Genomic DNA, 14630 nt, shown 5'->3' on the forward strand with positions numbered 1-14630 from the left:
GTTCATTTGTTGATAACTATCCACGCCACGCCTTTGAGTTGAGCAAAAATCCAGTTTTTTACATCTTTGTGGTGCGTTTACACTAGTCAAAGGCGTCTTTGCCGTGCGTTTGTTAAAAACACTAGGCAAATGCTTATTTTGCCGTGCGTTTGTTAAAAACACTAGGCAAAAGCATGCACGGCGATGCCTTTTGTGCTTTGCTGTGCAATAAATCTTTGTTGTGGGCTGTGTTGGTCCATTGCCGTGCAACTTTCTTTGCCGTGGGTCCTCTTTTGGCGTTGCCGTGAATCGTATCTTTGATGTACGCTCGTGTTTGTCGTTGCCGTGACCAGGATCTTTTACCGTGTGGGAACACACGAAAGATAGGCTGCACGGCAGCGGCTACTTTTCCTCGTAGCGCAAGCGTGCAATTATTGGTTCGCAAAAAAGAAAAAAACAATTCTGCACATTATTGCTGATGAAGCCACTTAATGGCCTCGTGGAAACAGGTCTGGAACCTCTGCATGCCAGCCGGCGGCAGAGACATGCCCACCTCCATGCCGCCGCTGCTCTGGCGGCTCTCCGCCACCGCCATGGCGCCGGTCCTCGCCACTGACACGATCTCCACCTTGGCCGGCCGGCCGAACCCAAAGTCGACGTCGTAGACCCGGAACCTCGGCGACTCCGCCACGCTCAGCACCCCGCCGCCGGACGCTCTGGCCTCTCTTATCCGCTCCACCCAAAGCGCCATCTTCTCGGGTGATCCGAGTTCGCGCACGGCCCGCTCGATCGCCGCGGCCACGGCCGTGCATGCGGCGAGGAGACCATCGGAGCCGGCAGCGGCGAGCTGGTTCTTGGGTGCAGCTTGCATCGCGGCGCCGACGCAGTTGCCGAAGTACTCGTCCGGGATGGGATCGGGCTTCATCCGCGATCGCTGGTCGATGGGGCAGGAGAAGTAGGTCTCGCCGCCGTTACTTGCTGCATCGTCTTTCGCTCGCTGGTAGCTCAACCAGATGAAGCCGAAGGTGGCGACCAGCGAGGTGCATCTCGGCGGCCTGGCGCCGGCGGCCGCCCCCACGGCGTCCTTCACCCGCTGCACGTCTTCCTTAGACAGCGTGAAGGTGGCTACGAGCTGGTCGTCGGCCATCTTGACGTACTCCATCTCGTCGGTGCTCCGCAACTTGTATAGGGGGCGGCCGCCGCTTGGGTCGTCGACGAGAGTCCTATCCATCACAGTGGCCGGCGGCGCGCCTGTGCCAGTGCCGGCCGCGGCAGCCCAGGTATGGAGGAAGCGCGTCGAGGACGCCCCGTCGCAGGCGGCGTGGTGCAAGGCCAAGCTGACGGCAAGGCCGCGGCCGCCGCGCAGAACCGTAGCCTGCACGGTGAGCACCGGGCCGACGCCGACCTGGAGCGGCGGCACGAGCGGCAAGATCTTGGCGACCTCCCTCTGTAACATCCCAAAATTTCCAAATTTTTGAATGTAAAAATTAATAATTTAATTTGATTGAATTGTTTGACTTTGTTGAAAATTATGAATGAAAAGAAACTTTTGAGGACTTGATTAAAAGGAGAAAATATAATTCATATTCTATATCTTATTTATATTTTAGAAGAAACTAATTTTTTTAGTATTGTCTTCTTAACCTTGTGAAGTGGGTTTCGAACTATTCGATTTTTATTTTCTCTTTAAACATAAAGTCATTTTGAAAGTTTGCCAAATGGCTCTACAAGAAAATATCCGAAGGTTTAGTTTTCAAAATATTGACAAACTTGTTTTACCCAAAAGAATTTAAAGCTTATTTTTACTTTTGCTCGATAGCCATAAAAGGCATTATATGCATCATAACATTTTCGTAATTTGGTTTTGACCAAAATCAATTTTATAAAGTCACTTGAGTCATTTCAACTTAATAAAATCCATATTGAAATAAAACCTACCAAAAGTTTTAGTTTAGAAAAATACTTTAATTACCTGATTTCGTAAAAATCAAAATTATGTTTCTAGATTTCGTAAATAGCATATAAGGCCAAGTGCATAAAGTCTACTCTCGTATTTTTATTTTGGACTGAAAAAGTATTCCAAAATGCACTATTTAACTGCTAAGAATTTTATAAATTTTACAGAATTTATTTGAGTCAGTTCAGATGTCCAAAACAATTCTAAAAATTAAGACAGAAAACAATAAAGGAACAAAAAGATAAAAGAGGAACCAGCCAGGCCAGCTCAACACACGCAACGCACGCACTAGCTCGCGTGCGTGAGCAGCACAGCAGATACGCATCCGAACCAACCCGGATAAATCTCCCAATTCCGTTCGATTTCGTGCCTCATCTCTCACGAAAAGTCCATCTATAAATATCCCACAATCTGCTCTGTTTTTTGCCCAAAAAATCTCGAATTTGTGCGCCGCCAGGCTGCCAAATTTGCTCGCCGGAGTTCCGAGCCGCCGCCTCCATTGGAGCTCAATTCCGAGGTCTCCAAGAGTTCATGCCTCCTCCTATCTCTTCTAATATGCATGCCCTGTTTCAACGCTCGTCTTGAAGCTTTTCCCTCGACTGCAGACCACCGGAGATGCCGTCCAACACCACCGGAGTTCACCGGAGTTCCGCCACCGTCCGCCGACTTCAGCCGCCCGTAACCACCACCTAGAGCCTGGCTGAACTACACCGAGAACACGAACTGACGGAAATCGTCTGCTGCTTCACGTCCACGCCTTGCCCATGTTGGAGAACTACCAGAACGCCGCCGTCGTCCACTGCCCGAGCAAACCAGCAGCACGGTCGGACATCCTCATATGCTGCAACCACTGTAAGGTCGGTATATACACTTCATTAGATTGAATTTATTCATCCTAGGCTGTTAGATCTTATTTGAATGGTTAACCCATTAACTGAATCGGGTGTCAGCACACGCACGAACGCACGAACGACCGATTCGGTCAGTTTGCAGTTTTTGTAGCTGACCTTTAACTTTAAAATTCTACATCAAATCATTCATAACTCGGTTTTAGATGATTCTTTTTGCATTGAGTTTATAATTAAATTCTCTACGACTTTTCTGTAGAGAGTTTTTCCATCCGATAAACTTTTCCGGACAACTTTTCGTACAACATTAAAATTTAACCGCGACATGTTTAATCTTGTAAAATTTATAACTAATGTTTGGAAACTCGGATTCTAACAAATAATATGTCGTTTAACTCAGAAAAAAATGAGGAGAACACAGTGGTGCAATAAAATTTAACTTTTGAATTATTTTCGAATATTTAAATTTAAATATGTAAGATTGAGTATTTTCTGCATGGTTCAAATTCTACAAATTTAAATTAAATGATTCCTCTTGCAAATGGAACTTACTGATGTCCCATTTCCATTAACATCAGTGCCTAAAACTTATAAAACTATTTGCAAGTATTCAAGTCTAAATATAAGAACTTGAGTAGTTTCGACATAACTTAAATTCTATAAATTATTTTAAATTGATTCCTTTTGCGAATGAATCATATTAAAACTCTCTATCTAGTAAAACTTCTGTTAGTTTAGTTGAATACATTTACTTTACATTGTTTCATCTCTGAAGTAATATCTTTCTATAAGCCATATTACAAAGTCCAAAAATCATGTTTGATCCATTCATATTCTAATGCCCTTATATTACTCATCAATATCCACTGGAACCACTCATTCTATGTTCACACAATTCAAATCATGTACATTGAACTTCAATTTATAATTCATGAATACATACCTTGTGGATCTTAAACTACATATGATTGATTCCTTTTGCATATCGAACCAAGAGACGAACATGAACAATAACAAATGGAATGATAATACTAAATTATCTTGTTTGTGATTGTTGTGTGTTATTTAGTTCTTGATTTTATTTTCATGTGTGGTGTATTGTTTTTATCGTATAGATTGTACGGAGTGCAACGAGTGCGACTGCACCGATTATCTGAACAACACCGAAGGCAAGTGTCACACACTGTCTTGTCCTACTATTTTTCTATGCACTTTGTGTTATTTTCGGTAGCTATTCATGTGCAGGATTGTTTTAAATATACATATTGCTATGCTATGATCACCTGTTAGAACAACCACATGTTCAACACTTGTTCTTTGTCGCTACCGTATTGTAGTATGCTTAGCATTGCTATTGTAGATGCGTGGTTGGGATTTCATGATGTGATATGTGGTATTATGAAAGTATGGTTTTATGTAATAAAACTACCTAAAATAATGAATCATCTGGGTGGAAGTGGTAATGCTTGGTTTATGTTGAGTGGTTGCACCGGGGTCATTTCTATGGCAGCACCGTGTGCATCGCACTTGAGGTTGGCCACCCAGGAACAAAGAGATTAGCCCGGTGTTCCTGTTTTAGTAGCTTCCAGTACAACCACATGCTATATGGGCTCTGGCTAGATTGAGTAGGTTGCGAGAACTCGACCCAATGTACAGAGGGTGGTAGAAGTTGGTAGGACGGAGCGCGTCCATTGTGGTTGAGGTATTGCTTCTGAAAGGTCTTGTCCTAGTCGACATCTGTCCATTTGAGCAAAATGCGCATCATGGAATAAGAACAGACTAGGTCATGTGGAGAATGTGTACAGCCTCTCGAGAGTGTCAAACTAAGTACTTAGCCGTGTCCCCGGTTATGGACATTATGAGCAACTAGAGTCTGGAACTGTTTGGAGGATCTCATCATTCTAATTTCTTAATAAAACTTGATGGGATAAACAATGGGTTTAGGAGCATGCAAAGTTATGTTGTCTTGTGTTTACATGGGCCTATGCTAGCATGTCCGTAGATGTTTAGGAGCATGTGAAGCTAATTGTCTTGCGACGGCATGGGTTATGCTAATATGTTCCTAGACGATGTTTCTGAAAAATAAAAATTGTTTATAAAAGATATGGAAACTATCAGCCTTCTGGGGTCCACTTCAGTTTATCTCCAGTCTGACCGTCCGCGACGCTACTGTTGTTCACGTCACTACCGCTACGACTGCGGGGGAGTGTTAGAGATATATTTGGTTACGTACGGTTAGGGATAGATTAGGTAGGGATAGATTTGTTTCTTGTCTTCTACTCCAAGTCGGTCCCTTGTACTCCTATATATACTCGCCCATGAGGCGCAATACAACATCCATCATATTCCGCCAATCTCTCTCCCTCTCTATCCTTCAACATGGTATCAGAGCGGCGCCGATCCTAACCTAGCCGCCGCCCAAGCTTCCGCGCCGCGCCGCCCCCGGGGAGGTCGATCTCCATGATCTACTCCGGGGGCCGCGCAACCCGTATGAGGGTTCGTCCGCCGATCCGTTGATCCGCTGCCCTCGAGTCTTTTTTTTTCTAATCCGTAGATTGGTTTTCTTTTTGCGTCGCCGGTCGCTCGACCGGCGTTTTTCTTTTTTGGTTTACCGATCATAGATCGGATTGAGTCGCCCACCGCCGCCGTCACCACGCGCCTCTACTCCGACAACGGCATCGACTACACCAGCCATCTTCATCAACTGCGCGACACGGCCGCATGCGTCACACACGGGACGCCTACGTGCGACGCAGCAGCTGTCTCGCCCGCGCGGTCTCCATCGCTGGTCCGTCTTCACCGTCATCGCCCGGGACATCACCGACAACGTCGCCAACGACTCCAATCTGCGGCACGTCGTCCACGCCATGGCGCGCACAACGCCGCCGTCGGTCTGATCAACCGACCGCACGCACGTCTCCGCCAAGCACGTCCCCGAGCACGCGCCTACCACCGATTGAGCATCGGGTTGCCGCTGCGTCGCCCCTTCGGGTCGCAGCGCTGCCGCCTTTGGTCCACGCTGCTAGCCAACGACGCGCCTTCTGAGGCGCGTACATCGCTGGTGGCGTCCCGCCGCTGCACCGACTCGCGCCCTGCAGCTACGCCGGCCCCTCAGGCCGTAGCGTCGCCACACGCGGTCGCCTTCGCCGTCCTCCGCGTGTCGATGTCCGAGGCCACCACAGCGCCGCCCCTTCGGCGCGGGTCGCCTCCATCCGCGCATGGTCTTCGTCACGCCGCTGGGTCTTCCTCGCCTACTTCGTGTACCGCCGCCGCGCCCCCATCCCAGGTCGCCGCTGGGCTCACCAACCTCTTCAGGTCGCGCTGGGCTCGCCGACCTCCGCAACGCCCGTCTAGGCGTCCAGCTTGACCACCCCTGGTCACCGCTGGGTTAGCCGCCTTCTACGTCTTCGTACACTACAGCTTCGCCGCCAGCGTCCTCGCCTCTTCCCCGACTACGTCACCTGCTACTCTACTCCGACACCCGTCGTCGAGACTCGCCTCTTCCCCGACTACACCACCTGCTCCTCTTCTCTGACACCCGTCGTCGAGACCTCCTCTACTAGTCTACTCCGACATGGCGCGCACTTTGTAATGTTCCCTATCCTCGCATGCCCGGTACTGGCAACACCGGAAGTGCCTTCGTCCCCGACACGTTCCCGAGTCTGGCAAACTCGCGCCGGATGTCTCGTCTTCATCGGCTTCGACAACGTCTTCTTCGGCATCGCCTCTACGCCTGCCTCGACCGCGTCACCGACTTCTTCTATGTGTACTCGGTTCTGGCAAAACCGAAGTATGCCTTCGTCCCCGACGTGCGCCTGGTTCTGGCAAAACTAGGGCCGCACCTCGTCCTCGACGGCTCGGACTACATCGACTTCGGCATCGACAACCTCCACGACTGCCTCGACGCGTCTCCGTCACTCTCCTCGCGCACGCTTGCGGCTACATCGACACCGGCACCCGCCCACGATATCGACCACGGCAATTCCTCGCGCGGCTCCCTCGACCAAGGCTGCAGCACCCACGCTCTCGGCTACCTCGACATCGGCATAAAGGGCTACCACCTCGCGCCTCACCAGCTTCCTCTACAGTCCAAGCATCCGCGACGCAACTCCGTCCACGACGCTCCCGCTGTGACTGCGGGGAGTATCAGCCTTCTGGGGTCCACTTCAGTTTATCTCCAGTCTGACCGTCCGCGACGCTACTGTTGTTCACGTCACTACCGCTACGACTGCGGGGGAGTGTTAGAGATATATTTGGTTTCGTACGGTTAGGGATAGATTAGGTAGGGATAGATTTGTTTCTTGTCTTCTACTCCAAGTCGGTCCCTTGTACTCCTATATATACTCGCCCATGAGGCGTAATACAACATCCATCATATTCCGCCAATCTCTCTCCCTCTCTATCCTTCAACAGAAACTATTGCTTTTCGCAAAAGATGCTAAACTCCACCTGCCAAATGAGCACGTAGTTGATAGGCGCCATTTATATATCCACCAAATAGTGACATTTGCCAATACAATTCCAAATGTATTGACCCTGCGTGGCTGCAACGTTTTATGTTGCAGATATTCCGATGAACGAGTAAGGTTCGATGGTTAGGGTTACGAGTCTATACTCGACATGCTCGCCTGTGGCACATGAAGACGAAGGACTCCATGCTGTTATGGTTCTCTGTGAACTCTGATATTGAACTAGCCTTGTGCTATGCAATTTGTAAGTTATTATGTAATTTTTGGATCATGCGATGTAATAAAGACCTTTGTCTCTTGGTAGTACATCTTAAACTGTGTGTGCTAGCGATTGATCCATGGACTAGCACTATTAAGCACAGAGATTCAACCCGTACCGTGTCGGATCATTTCACCCTCGTCTCGTCCTCCGCCAGTTCGTCGACGTCGCCGTCGTACTCGGCGACGGTGAAGGTGACGCCGTCGCCCGGCTGGTAGTGGAGCTCGTAGCGGTCGTCGGTCCCCGGGGTGAGGCGGAGGCGGTCGGCTAGCGGGTAGAAAACGCCGAGAGCTTTGGACAGCGAGGACTTGAGGTTGGAGAGGATGGTGGTGATGTCGTCGCCGGTGCCTGGGGTGAGGCGGTAGAAGAAGACGCGCTCCACAGGCGGGGAGTTGAGACAGAAGACGTCGAAAAAGTTGAGTGGCAGGGAGCAGGCCGTCTCCGGCGCCGGCGGCGAGGGCGCCGCGACGGCGCTCTCGAGGACGCTGAGCTCTAGGATTGGCGGCATATCGCTGGATAGATTGGTCCAGGGGTCACCTGCTCTGAAAACATGCTCTCCTTTACTAACTTAATGGAGAGATAAGCAGACCATGTGCTCATGCACCAGTATTTCCAGATCAACATGAGATTGCCAATTCAAGTCCTATATTATTAGATCGGTTTTGCTATGTCTCAGTCAACTGAGATTTTCTTAAGTCTAAGTCACTTGTAAAATATGCTTTGAGTTGCACTTTCTGTTAAAAAAGTGCAATTGCATTTTTCTGACAGAAATGTGCAACTGAACCGAGTTGCACTTTTCTTTGAACTATAGTTACATTTTTCTAAGTTGACTGAGACTTAAGAAAATCTCAGTCAACTGAGACATAGGCACACCCTTATTAGATTGCATGGTGATTCGTGTATATGAATTGCAAGCTAGGTTGCAACTGTTTTTTGAGTTGTAAGTGGAGTTGTAAATTTATTTTAGAATTTTTTAACAGTTTAAAATATATTTTCATATAACGAGTTCATATGCACTCATAAGCCGAGTTGGATTCCCCATTTAACACGCTTACATAAATTTGAAGTATTTGTTGAGCAACTACCGTTTTCTCCAACAAAATCATGTGTACTGCCTATCCTATCCATCTATCAATTTTTCAACATGCCTACAGCGACATTGTATACTAAGTCAAGTGAGGATAAGGTTTCGACCCATGCATGAATGGGCTCCAACAATACTTATTTTCATCACATCACCAACACACGGCCAACACAAGGTTATCTGTCTATCTAAAAGTTTAAGGGGTAGATACAAGGAACCACGTCGCTCTCTGTATGGTTCTGATTTTATAATAGGAAAAAGCCTGGCTTTTCCTCGGATGATTAATCGCCCCGCGTTCACGTACATCCTTATCTTCCTCGCACGCTTGTTTTCTTCCACGCCTTTCCTAATCCACACAATCCCATTAAGCTCTCTCCGTGCGCGAACGTTCTCGACCATGCTATGCTGCAACCGAGGGGCGCGCCACCGCTGCAGTTGCTCTCGGGCGACAAACAGTACGCTGGCGAGAAGGAGTAGTTGGTGGCGTTGGTGGTCGGGGTTGAACGACGGCATGCTGGTATCAGCCGGGGATGGCGTCGACGGGTTGCATGCGCCACCGGGGGAGCAGGCCGGCGAGGAGCAACGTCTTGCGGGAGCGCGCCAGCCGACGCCATGGCCTCCATCAACCGGCCTTTCTCAGCTGCCGCATCGGCATGCCGAGATCGGATTACCGGCGCCCGACAGTGAATAACATCTGGGGTTGCCGCATCCGCCATGCATCGTCGCTGGTCCTTCAAGCATGCGTCATCGCAGCTTACTCAAGAGCGTGCCCCTGTCTCCTCCTTATGGGTGCTGCCATGGAGAGCACAATGGATGGTATTTTTACCAGATTGTAGCGGAATTCTTCTTCCTACACTCAAATTTTCTCTATGAGCTTCAAATCCTTAGAAGGTTATGTAGCATTTTTCTATTTTGATGCAAATCCACAAAAATAAAATAGAGGTGGAAATATTTTTTGAATGTTTTGTTTTGTAGCAGAAATTTTCCCCTTTCGATGCAATCCCACATAAAATTGTAGCGAGAATTTTATTCTTGTGTTGCAATGTTTCTCCATGAGATGCAAATCCTTATAAAGTTTTGTACGAGTACAATATTTTTCCCCCTTTTGATGCAAATCAGCCAAATAATTGCAGCGGATTTTTTCTTCATACTGTGCAATTGAGGTTGAAATCATTTGAATGTTTTGTAGCAGTAATTTTACTCTTTTGGTGCAAATATAAATAACAATTGTAGCAGGATTTTTGCCTCAAGGAATTCTCAAATAAAAAAATTACTTCTACAAAACATTCAAAGGATTTCAACCGCCGGCTCTAAGTCATGAACTCTCTCCGCTCGCGAATGTCCTCGACCATAGATACCTTGGACGCCATTCTAAAGCTATGCTGCCACCGAGGAGCGTGCCACCACTGCAATTGCTCTCGGATGACAAACAATACACGGGCGAGAAGGAGTAGGTGGCGGTGTCGGTGGTCGGGGTAGAACGACTGCATGCGTCGGCCGGGGCTGGCGCTGGCGGGTTGCGCCACCGAGGGAGTAGGCCAGCGAGGAGCAGCGTCTTGCAGGAGCGGACCAGCCGACGCCATGGCCTCCATCAACCAGCCTTTCTCCGGCTATCACATCGCGATCCTGTTACCGGCACCCGATGGTGAATAACAGCGGGGTCGTCGCCTCCGCCATGCACTACCGAAAAAAGGCAGTGTCGTGCAGCCATTCTTTGCCGTGCGCCAAATCTTTGCCGTGCGCCCGTTTCTGCCATTGCCTGCCATTGTCATGTGTAGATTCTTTGTCGTGTGCTGGTACACGGCAACGACGCTAGGCATTGTCGTGCCTTACCCTTTGCCATGTGTGTGGCTGGGTCGCACGGCAAAGACGCCTTTGCCGTGCGTTCTTCCCTTTGCCGTGCGCCATATGGTATTTTCATTTCTTTTCCTTTCTATTTTATTTCATTTAATACTTATATTTATTCTTTCAATTAGTTTTACTTTTTGTTGACTATTTATTAGCTTTACTTACCCATACTTTTTGCAATACAGCAAGTACTCTCCATCTTCATCCCCCACATATATCAGGGTTTTGGATCAATCTGCACTTCGGTGAATCTGCTAAGTGTTATCGCCCAAATGCGAGGAAGGTCACACCGGGGAGCTGTTTTTGCACCATTACACCTTCGACCACACTTTCACACATATCATAGGTCCACATGCAAGATTTGGTGAGATTCCGGTGCTCCAGCGGTCATTCTCCCCCTCCCCCAAGACAGCGGTATGTGTGCCCCGTCGGGTCTACCCCCGTGAGGTTCCACAAATGTAATTTTTAATTGGTTTAGGTTTTTTTTAGGACATATACACATGGAAAAACAGGCTTTTGACCCTTTGGGACATGCTAGCCCCCGGTATACCCGCAACCATTATCCCATGAGCCACCCTTCTCGGTAACTTGTTGATACGTCTCCGACGTATCGATAATTTCTTATGTTCCATGCCACATTATTGATGTTATCTACATGTTTTATGCACACTTTATGTCATATTCGTGCATTTTCTGGAACTAACCTATTAACAAGATGCCGAAGTGCCGCTTCTGTTTTCTGCTGTTTTTGGTTTCAGAAATCCTAGTAAGGAAATATTCTCGGAATTGGACGAAATCAAAGCCCAGGGGCCTATTTTCTCACGAAGCTTCCAGAAGTCCGAAGGAGAGACGAAGAGGGGCCACGGAGGGGCCACACCATAGGCGGCGCGGCCCCCTGGCCGCGCGCGGCCCTGTGGTGTGGGGCCCCCGTGCCGCCTCTTGACCTGCCCTTCCGCCTATAAAAAGTCTCCGTGACGAAACCCCCAGTACCGAGAGCCACGATACGGAAAACCTTCCAGAGACGCCGCCGCCGCCGATCCCATCTCGGGGGATCCAGGAGATCGCCTCCGGCACCCTGCCGGAGAGGGGAATCATCTCCCGGAGGACTCTACGCCGCCATGGTCGCCTCCGGTGTGATGTGTGAGTAGTCTACCCCTGGACTATGGGTCCATAGCAGTAGCTAGATGGTTGTCTTCTCCCCATTGTGCTATCATTGTCGGATCTTGTGAGCTGCCTAACATGATCAAGATCATCTATCTGTAATTCTATATGTTGCGTTTGTTGGGATCCGATGAATAGAGAATACTTGTTATGTTGATTATCAAAGTTATGCTATGTGTTGTTTATGATCTTGCATGCTCTCCGTTATTAGTAGATGCTCTGGCCAAGTTGATGCTAGTAACTCCAAGAGGGAGTATTTATGCTCGATAGTGGGTTCATGTCTCCGTGAATCTGGAGGAGTGACAAGAACCACTAAGGTTACGGATGTGCTGTTGCCACTAGGGATAAAACATTAGTGCTATGTTCAAGGATGTAGTCACTGATTACATTACGCGCAATACTTAATGCAATTGTCTGTTGTTAGCAACTTAATACTGGAGGGGGTTCGGATGATAACCTGAAGGTGGACTTTTTAGGCATAGATGCAGTTGGATGACGGTCTATGTACTTTGTCGTAATGCCCAATTAAATCTCACTATACTCATCATGATATGTATGTGCATGGTCATGCCCTCTTTATTTGTCAATTGCCCAACTGTAATTTGTTCACCCAACATGCTTTGTTCGTCTTATGGGAGAGACACCTCTAGTGAACTGTGGACCCCGGTCCAATTCTCTTTACTGAAATACAATCTACTGCAATACTTGTTCTACTGTTTTCTGCAAACAATCATCTTCCACACAATACGGTTAATCCTTTGTTACAGCAAGCCGGTGAGATTGACAACCTCACTGTTTCGTTGGGGCAAAGTACTTTGGTTGTGTTGTGCAGGTTCCACGTTGGCGCCGGAATCCCTGGTGTTGCGCCGCACTACATCCCGCCGCCATCAACCTTCAACGTGCTTCTTGGCTCCTCCTGGTTCGATAAACCTTGGTTTCTTTCTGAGGGAAAACTTGCTGCTGTGCGCATCATACCTTCCTCTTGGGGTTGCCCAACGAACGTGTGAAATACACTCCATCAAGCTCTTTTTCTGGCGCCGTTGGCGGGGAGATCAAGACACGCTGCAAGGGGAGTCTCCACTTCTCAATCTCTTTACTTTGTTTTTGTCTTGCTTAGTTTTATTTACTACTTTGTTTGCTGCACTAAATCAAAATACAAAAAAATTAGTTGCTAGTTTTACTTTATTTGCTATCTTGTTTGCTATATCTAAAACACAAAAAAATTAGTTTACTTGCATTTACTTTATCTAGTTTGCTTTATTTACTGTTGCTAAAATGGCCAACGCTGAAAATACTAAGTTGTGTGACTTCACAACCACAAATAATAATGATTTCTTATGCACACCTATTGCTCCACCTGCTACTACAGCAGAATTCTTTGAAATTAAACCTGCTTTATTGAATCTTGTTATGCGAGAGCAATTTTCTGGTGTTAGTTCTGATGATGCTGCTGCCCATCTTAATAATTTTGTTGAACTATGTGAAATGCAAAAATATAAAGATGTAGATGGTGATATTATTAAACTAAAATTGTTCCCTTTCTCATTAAGAGGAAGAGCTAAAGATTGGTTGCTATCTCTGCCTAAGAATAGTATTGATTCATGGACTAAATGCAAGGATGCTTTTATTGGTAGATATTATCCCCCTGCTAAAATTATATCTTTGAGGAGTAGCATAATGAATTTTAAACAATTAGATACTGAACATGTTGCTCAAGCTTGGGAAAGAATGAAATCTCTGGTTAAAAATTGCCCAACCCATGGACTGACTACTTGGATGATCATCCAAACCTTCTATGCAGGACTAAATTTTTCTTCACGGAATTTATTGGATTCAGCTGCTGGAGGTACCTTTATGTCCATCACTCTTGGTGAAGCAACAAAGCTTCTTGATAATATGATGATCAACTACTCTGAATGGCACACGGAAAGGGCTCCACAAGGTAAGAAGGTAAATTCTGTCGAAGAAACCTCTTCCTTGAGTGATAAGATTGATGCTATTATGTCTATGCTTGTGAATGATAGGACTAATATTGATCCTAATAATGTTCCGTTAGCTTCATTGGTTGCACAAGAAGAACATGTTGATGTAAACTTCATTAAAAATAATAATTTCAACAACAATGCTTACCGGAACAATTCTAGTAACAACTATAGGCCATATCCTTATAATAATGGCAACGGCTATGGTAATTCTTATGGTAATTCTTACAACAATAATAGGAATTCACCCCCTGGACTTGAAGCCATGCTTAAAGAATTTATTAGTACACAAACTGCTTTTAACAAATCTGTTGAAGAAAAGCTTGGGAAAATTGATATACTTGCTTCTAAAGTCGATAGTCTTGCTGCTGATGTTGATCTTTTGAAATCAAAAGTTTTGCCTAATGAGAATCATCATAATAAAATTACTACTACAGCAAATGCCATCCAAGTTAGAATTAATGAGAATATAAGATTAATGGCTGAACTGCGTGCTAGGTGGGATAGAGAAGAAAATGAAAAACTAGCTAAAGAGAAGAATATAGCTAAAGTTTGGACTATTACCACCACTAGTAATGCTAATGCTACACATGTTGCTGCACCTTCTACTCATACTAATAAAAGAATCGGTGTTAGCAATGTTTCCACTTCTAATGCAAAGCGCGAAAAACGCCCGAAATCGCTAAAACTGCTGAAACTGCACTGTGATAAAGCTGCTGAAATTTTTTCCAACATTGGGGATGATGATCCCATTGCTTTAGATTATAATGGTTTGAATTTTGATGATTGCCACATCTCTGAAGTTATAAAGTTCTTGCAAAAACTTGCTAAAAGTCCTAATGCTAGTGCTATAAATTTGGCTTTTACACATCATATTACAAATGCTCTTATAAAAGCTAGAGAAGAGAAACTAGAGCGTGAAGCCTCTATTCCTAAAAAGTTAGAGGATGGTTGGGAGCCCATCATTAAGATGAAGATTAAAGATTTTGATTGTAATGCTTTATGTGATCTTGGTGCAAGTATTTCTGTTATGCCTAAGAAAA

General features: G+C 46.5%; 1 protein-coding gene and 1 long non-coding RNA gene across 2 annotated transcripts; one reads left to right on the forward strand and one right to left on the reverse strand.

Moving 5' to 3' along the window:
- Positions 1–436: 436 nt before the first annotated feature.
- LOC127341420 (phenolic glucoside malonyltransferase 1-like) lies at positions 437–8133 on the reverse strand. Its single transcript, XM_071827906.1, has 2 exons — positions 7649–8133; positions 437–1426 (listed from the first exon to the last, which is right to left on the reverse strand). Exons 1-2 carry the CDS (start codon positions 8018–8020, stop codon positions 449–451), a joined length of 1350 nt encoding a protein of 449 aa, XP_071684007.1. The 5' UTR covers positions 8021–8133; the 3' UTR covers positions 437–448.
- Positions 1831–5297, forward strand: LOC127341423 (uncharacterized). The gene is made up of 3 exons (XR_007875501.2): positions 1831–2453; positions 2542–2793; positions 3900–5297. It is a non-coding gene; the product is annotated as an uncharacterized lncRNA (long non-coding RNA).
- Positions 8134–14630: the final 6497 nt, after the last annotated feature.

This window comes from Lolium perenne, chromosome 3 (genome assembly GCF_019359855.2).
Source record: "Lolium perenne isolate Kyuss_39 chromosome 3, Kyuss_2.0, whole genome shotgun sequence".
In the NCBI taxonomy this organism is placed as follows: domain Eukaryota; kingdom Viridiplantae; phylum Streptophyta; class Magnoliopsida; order Poales; family Poaceae; genus Lolium; species Lolium perenne.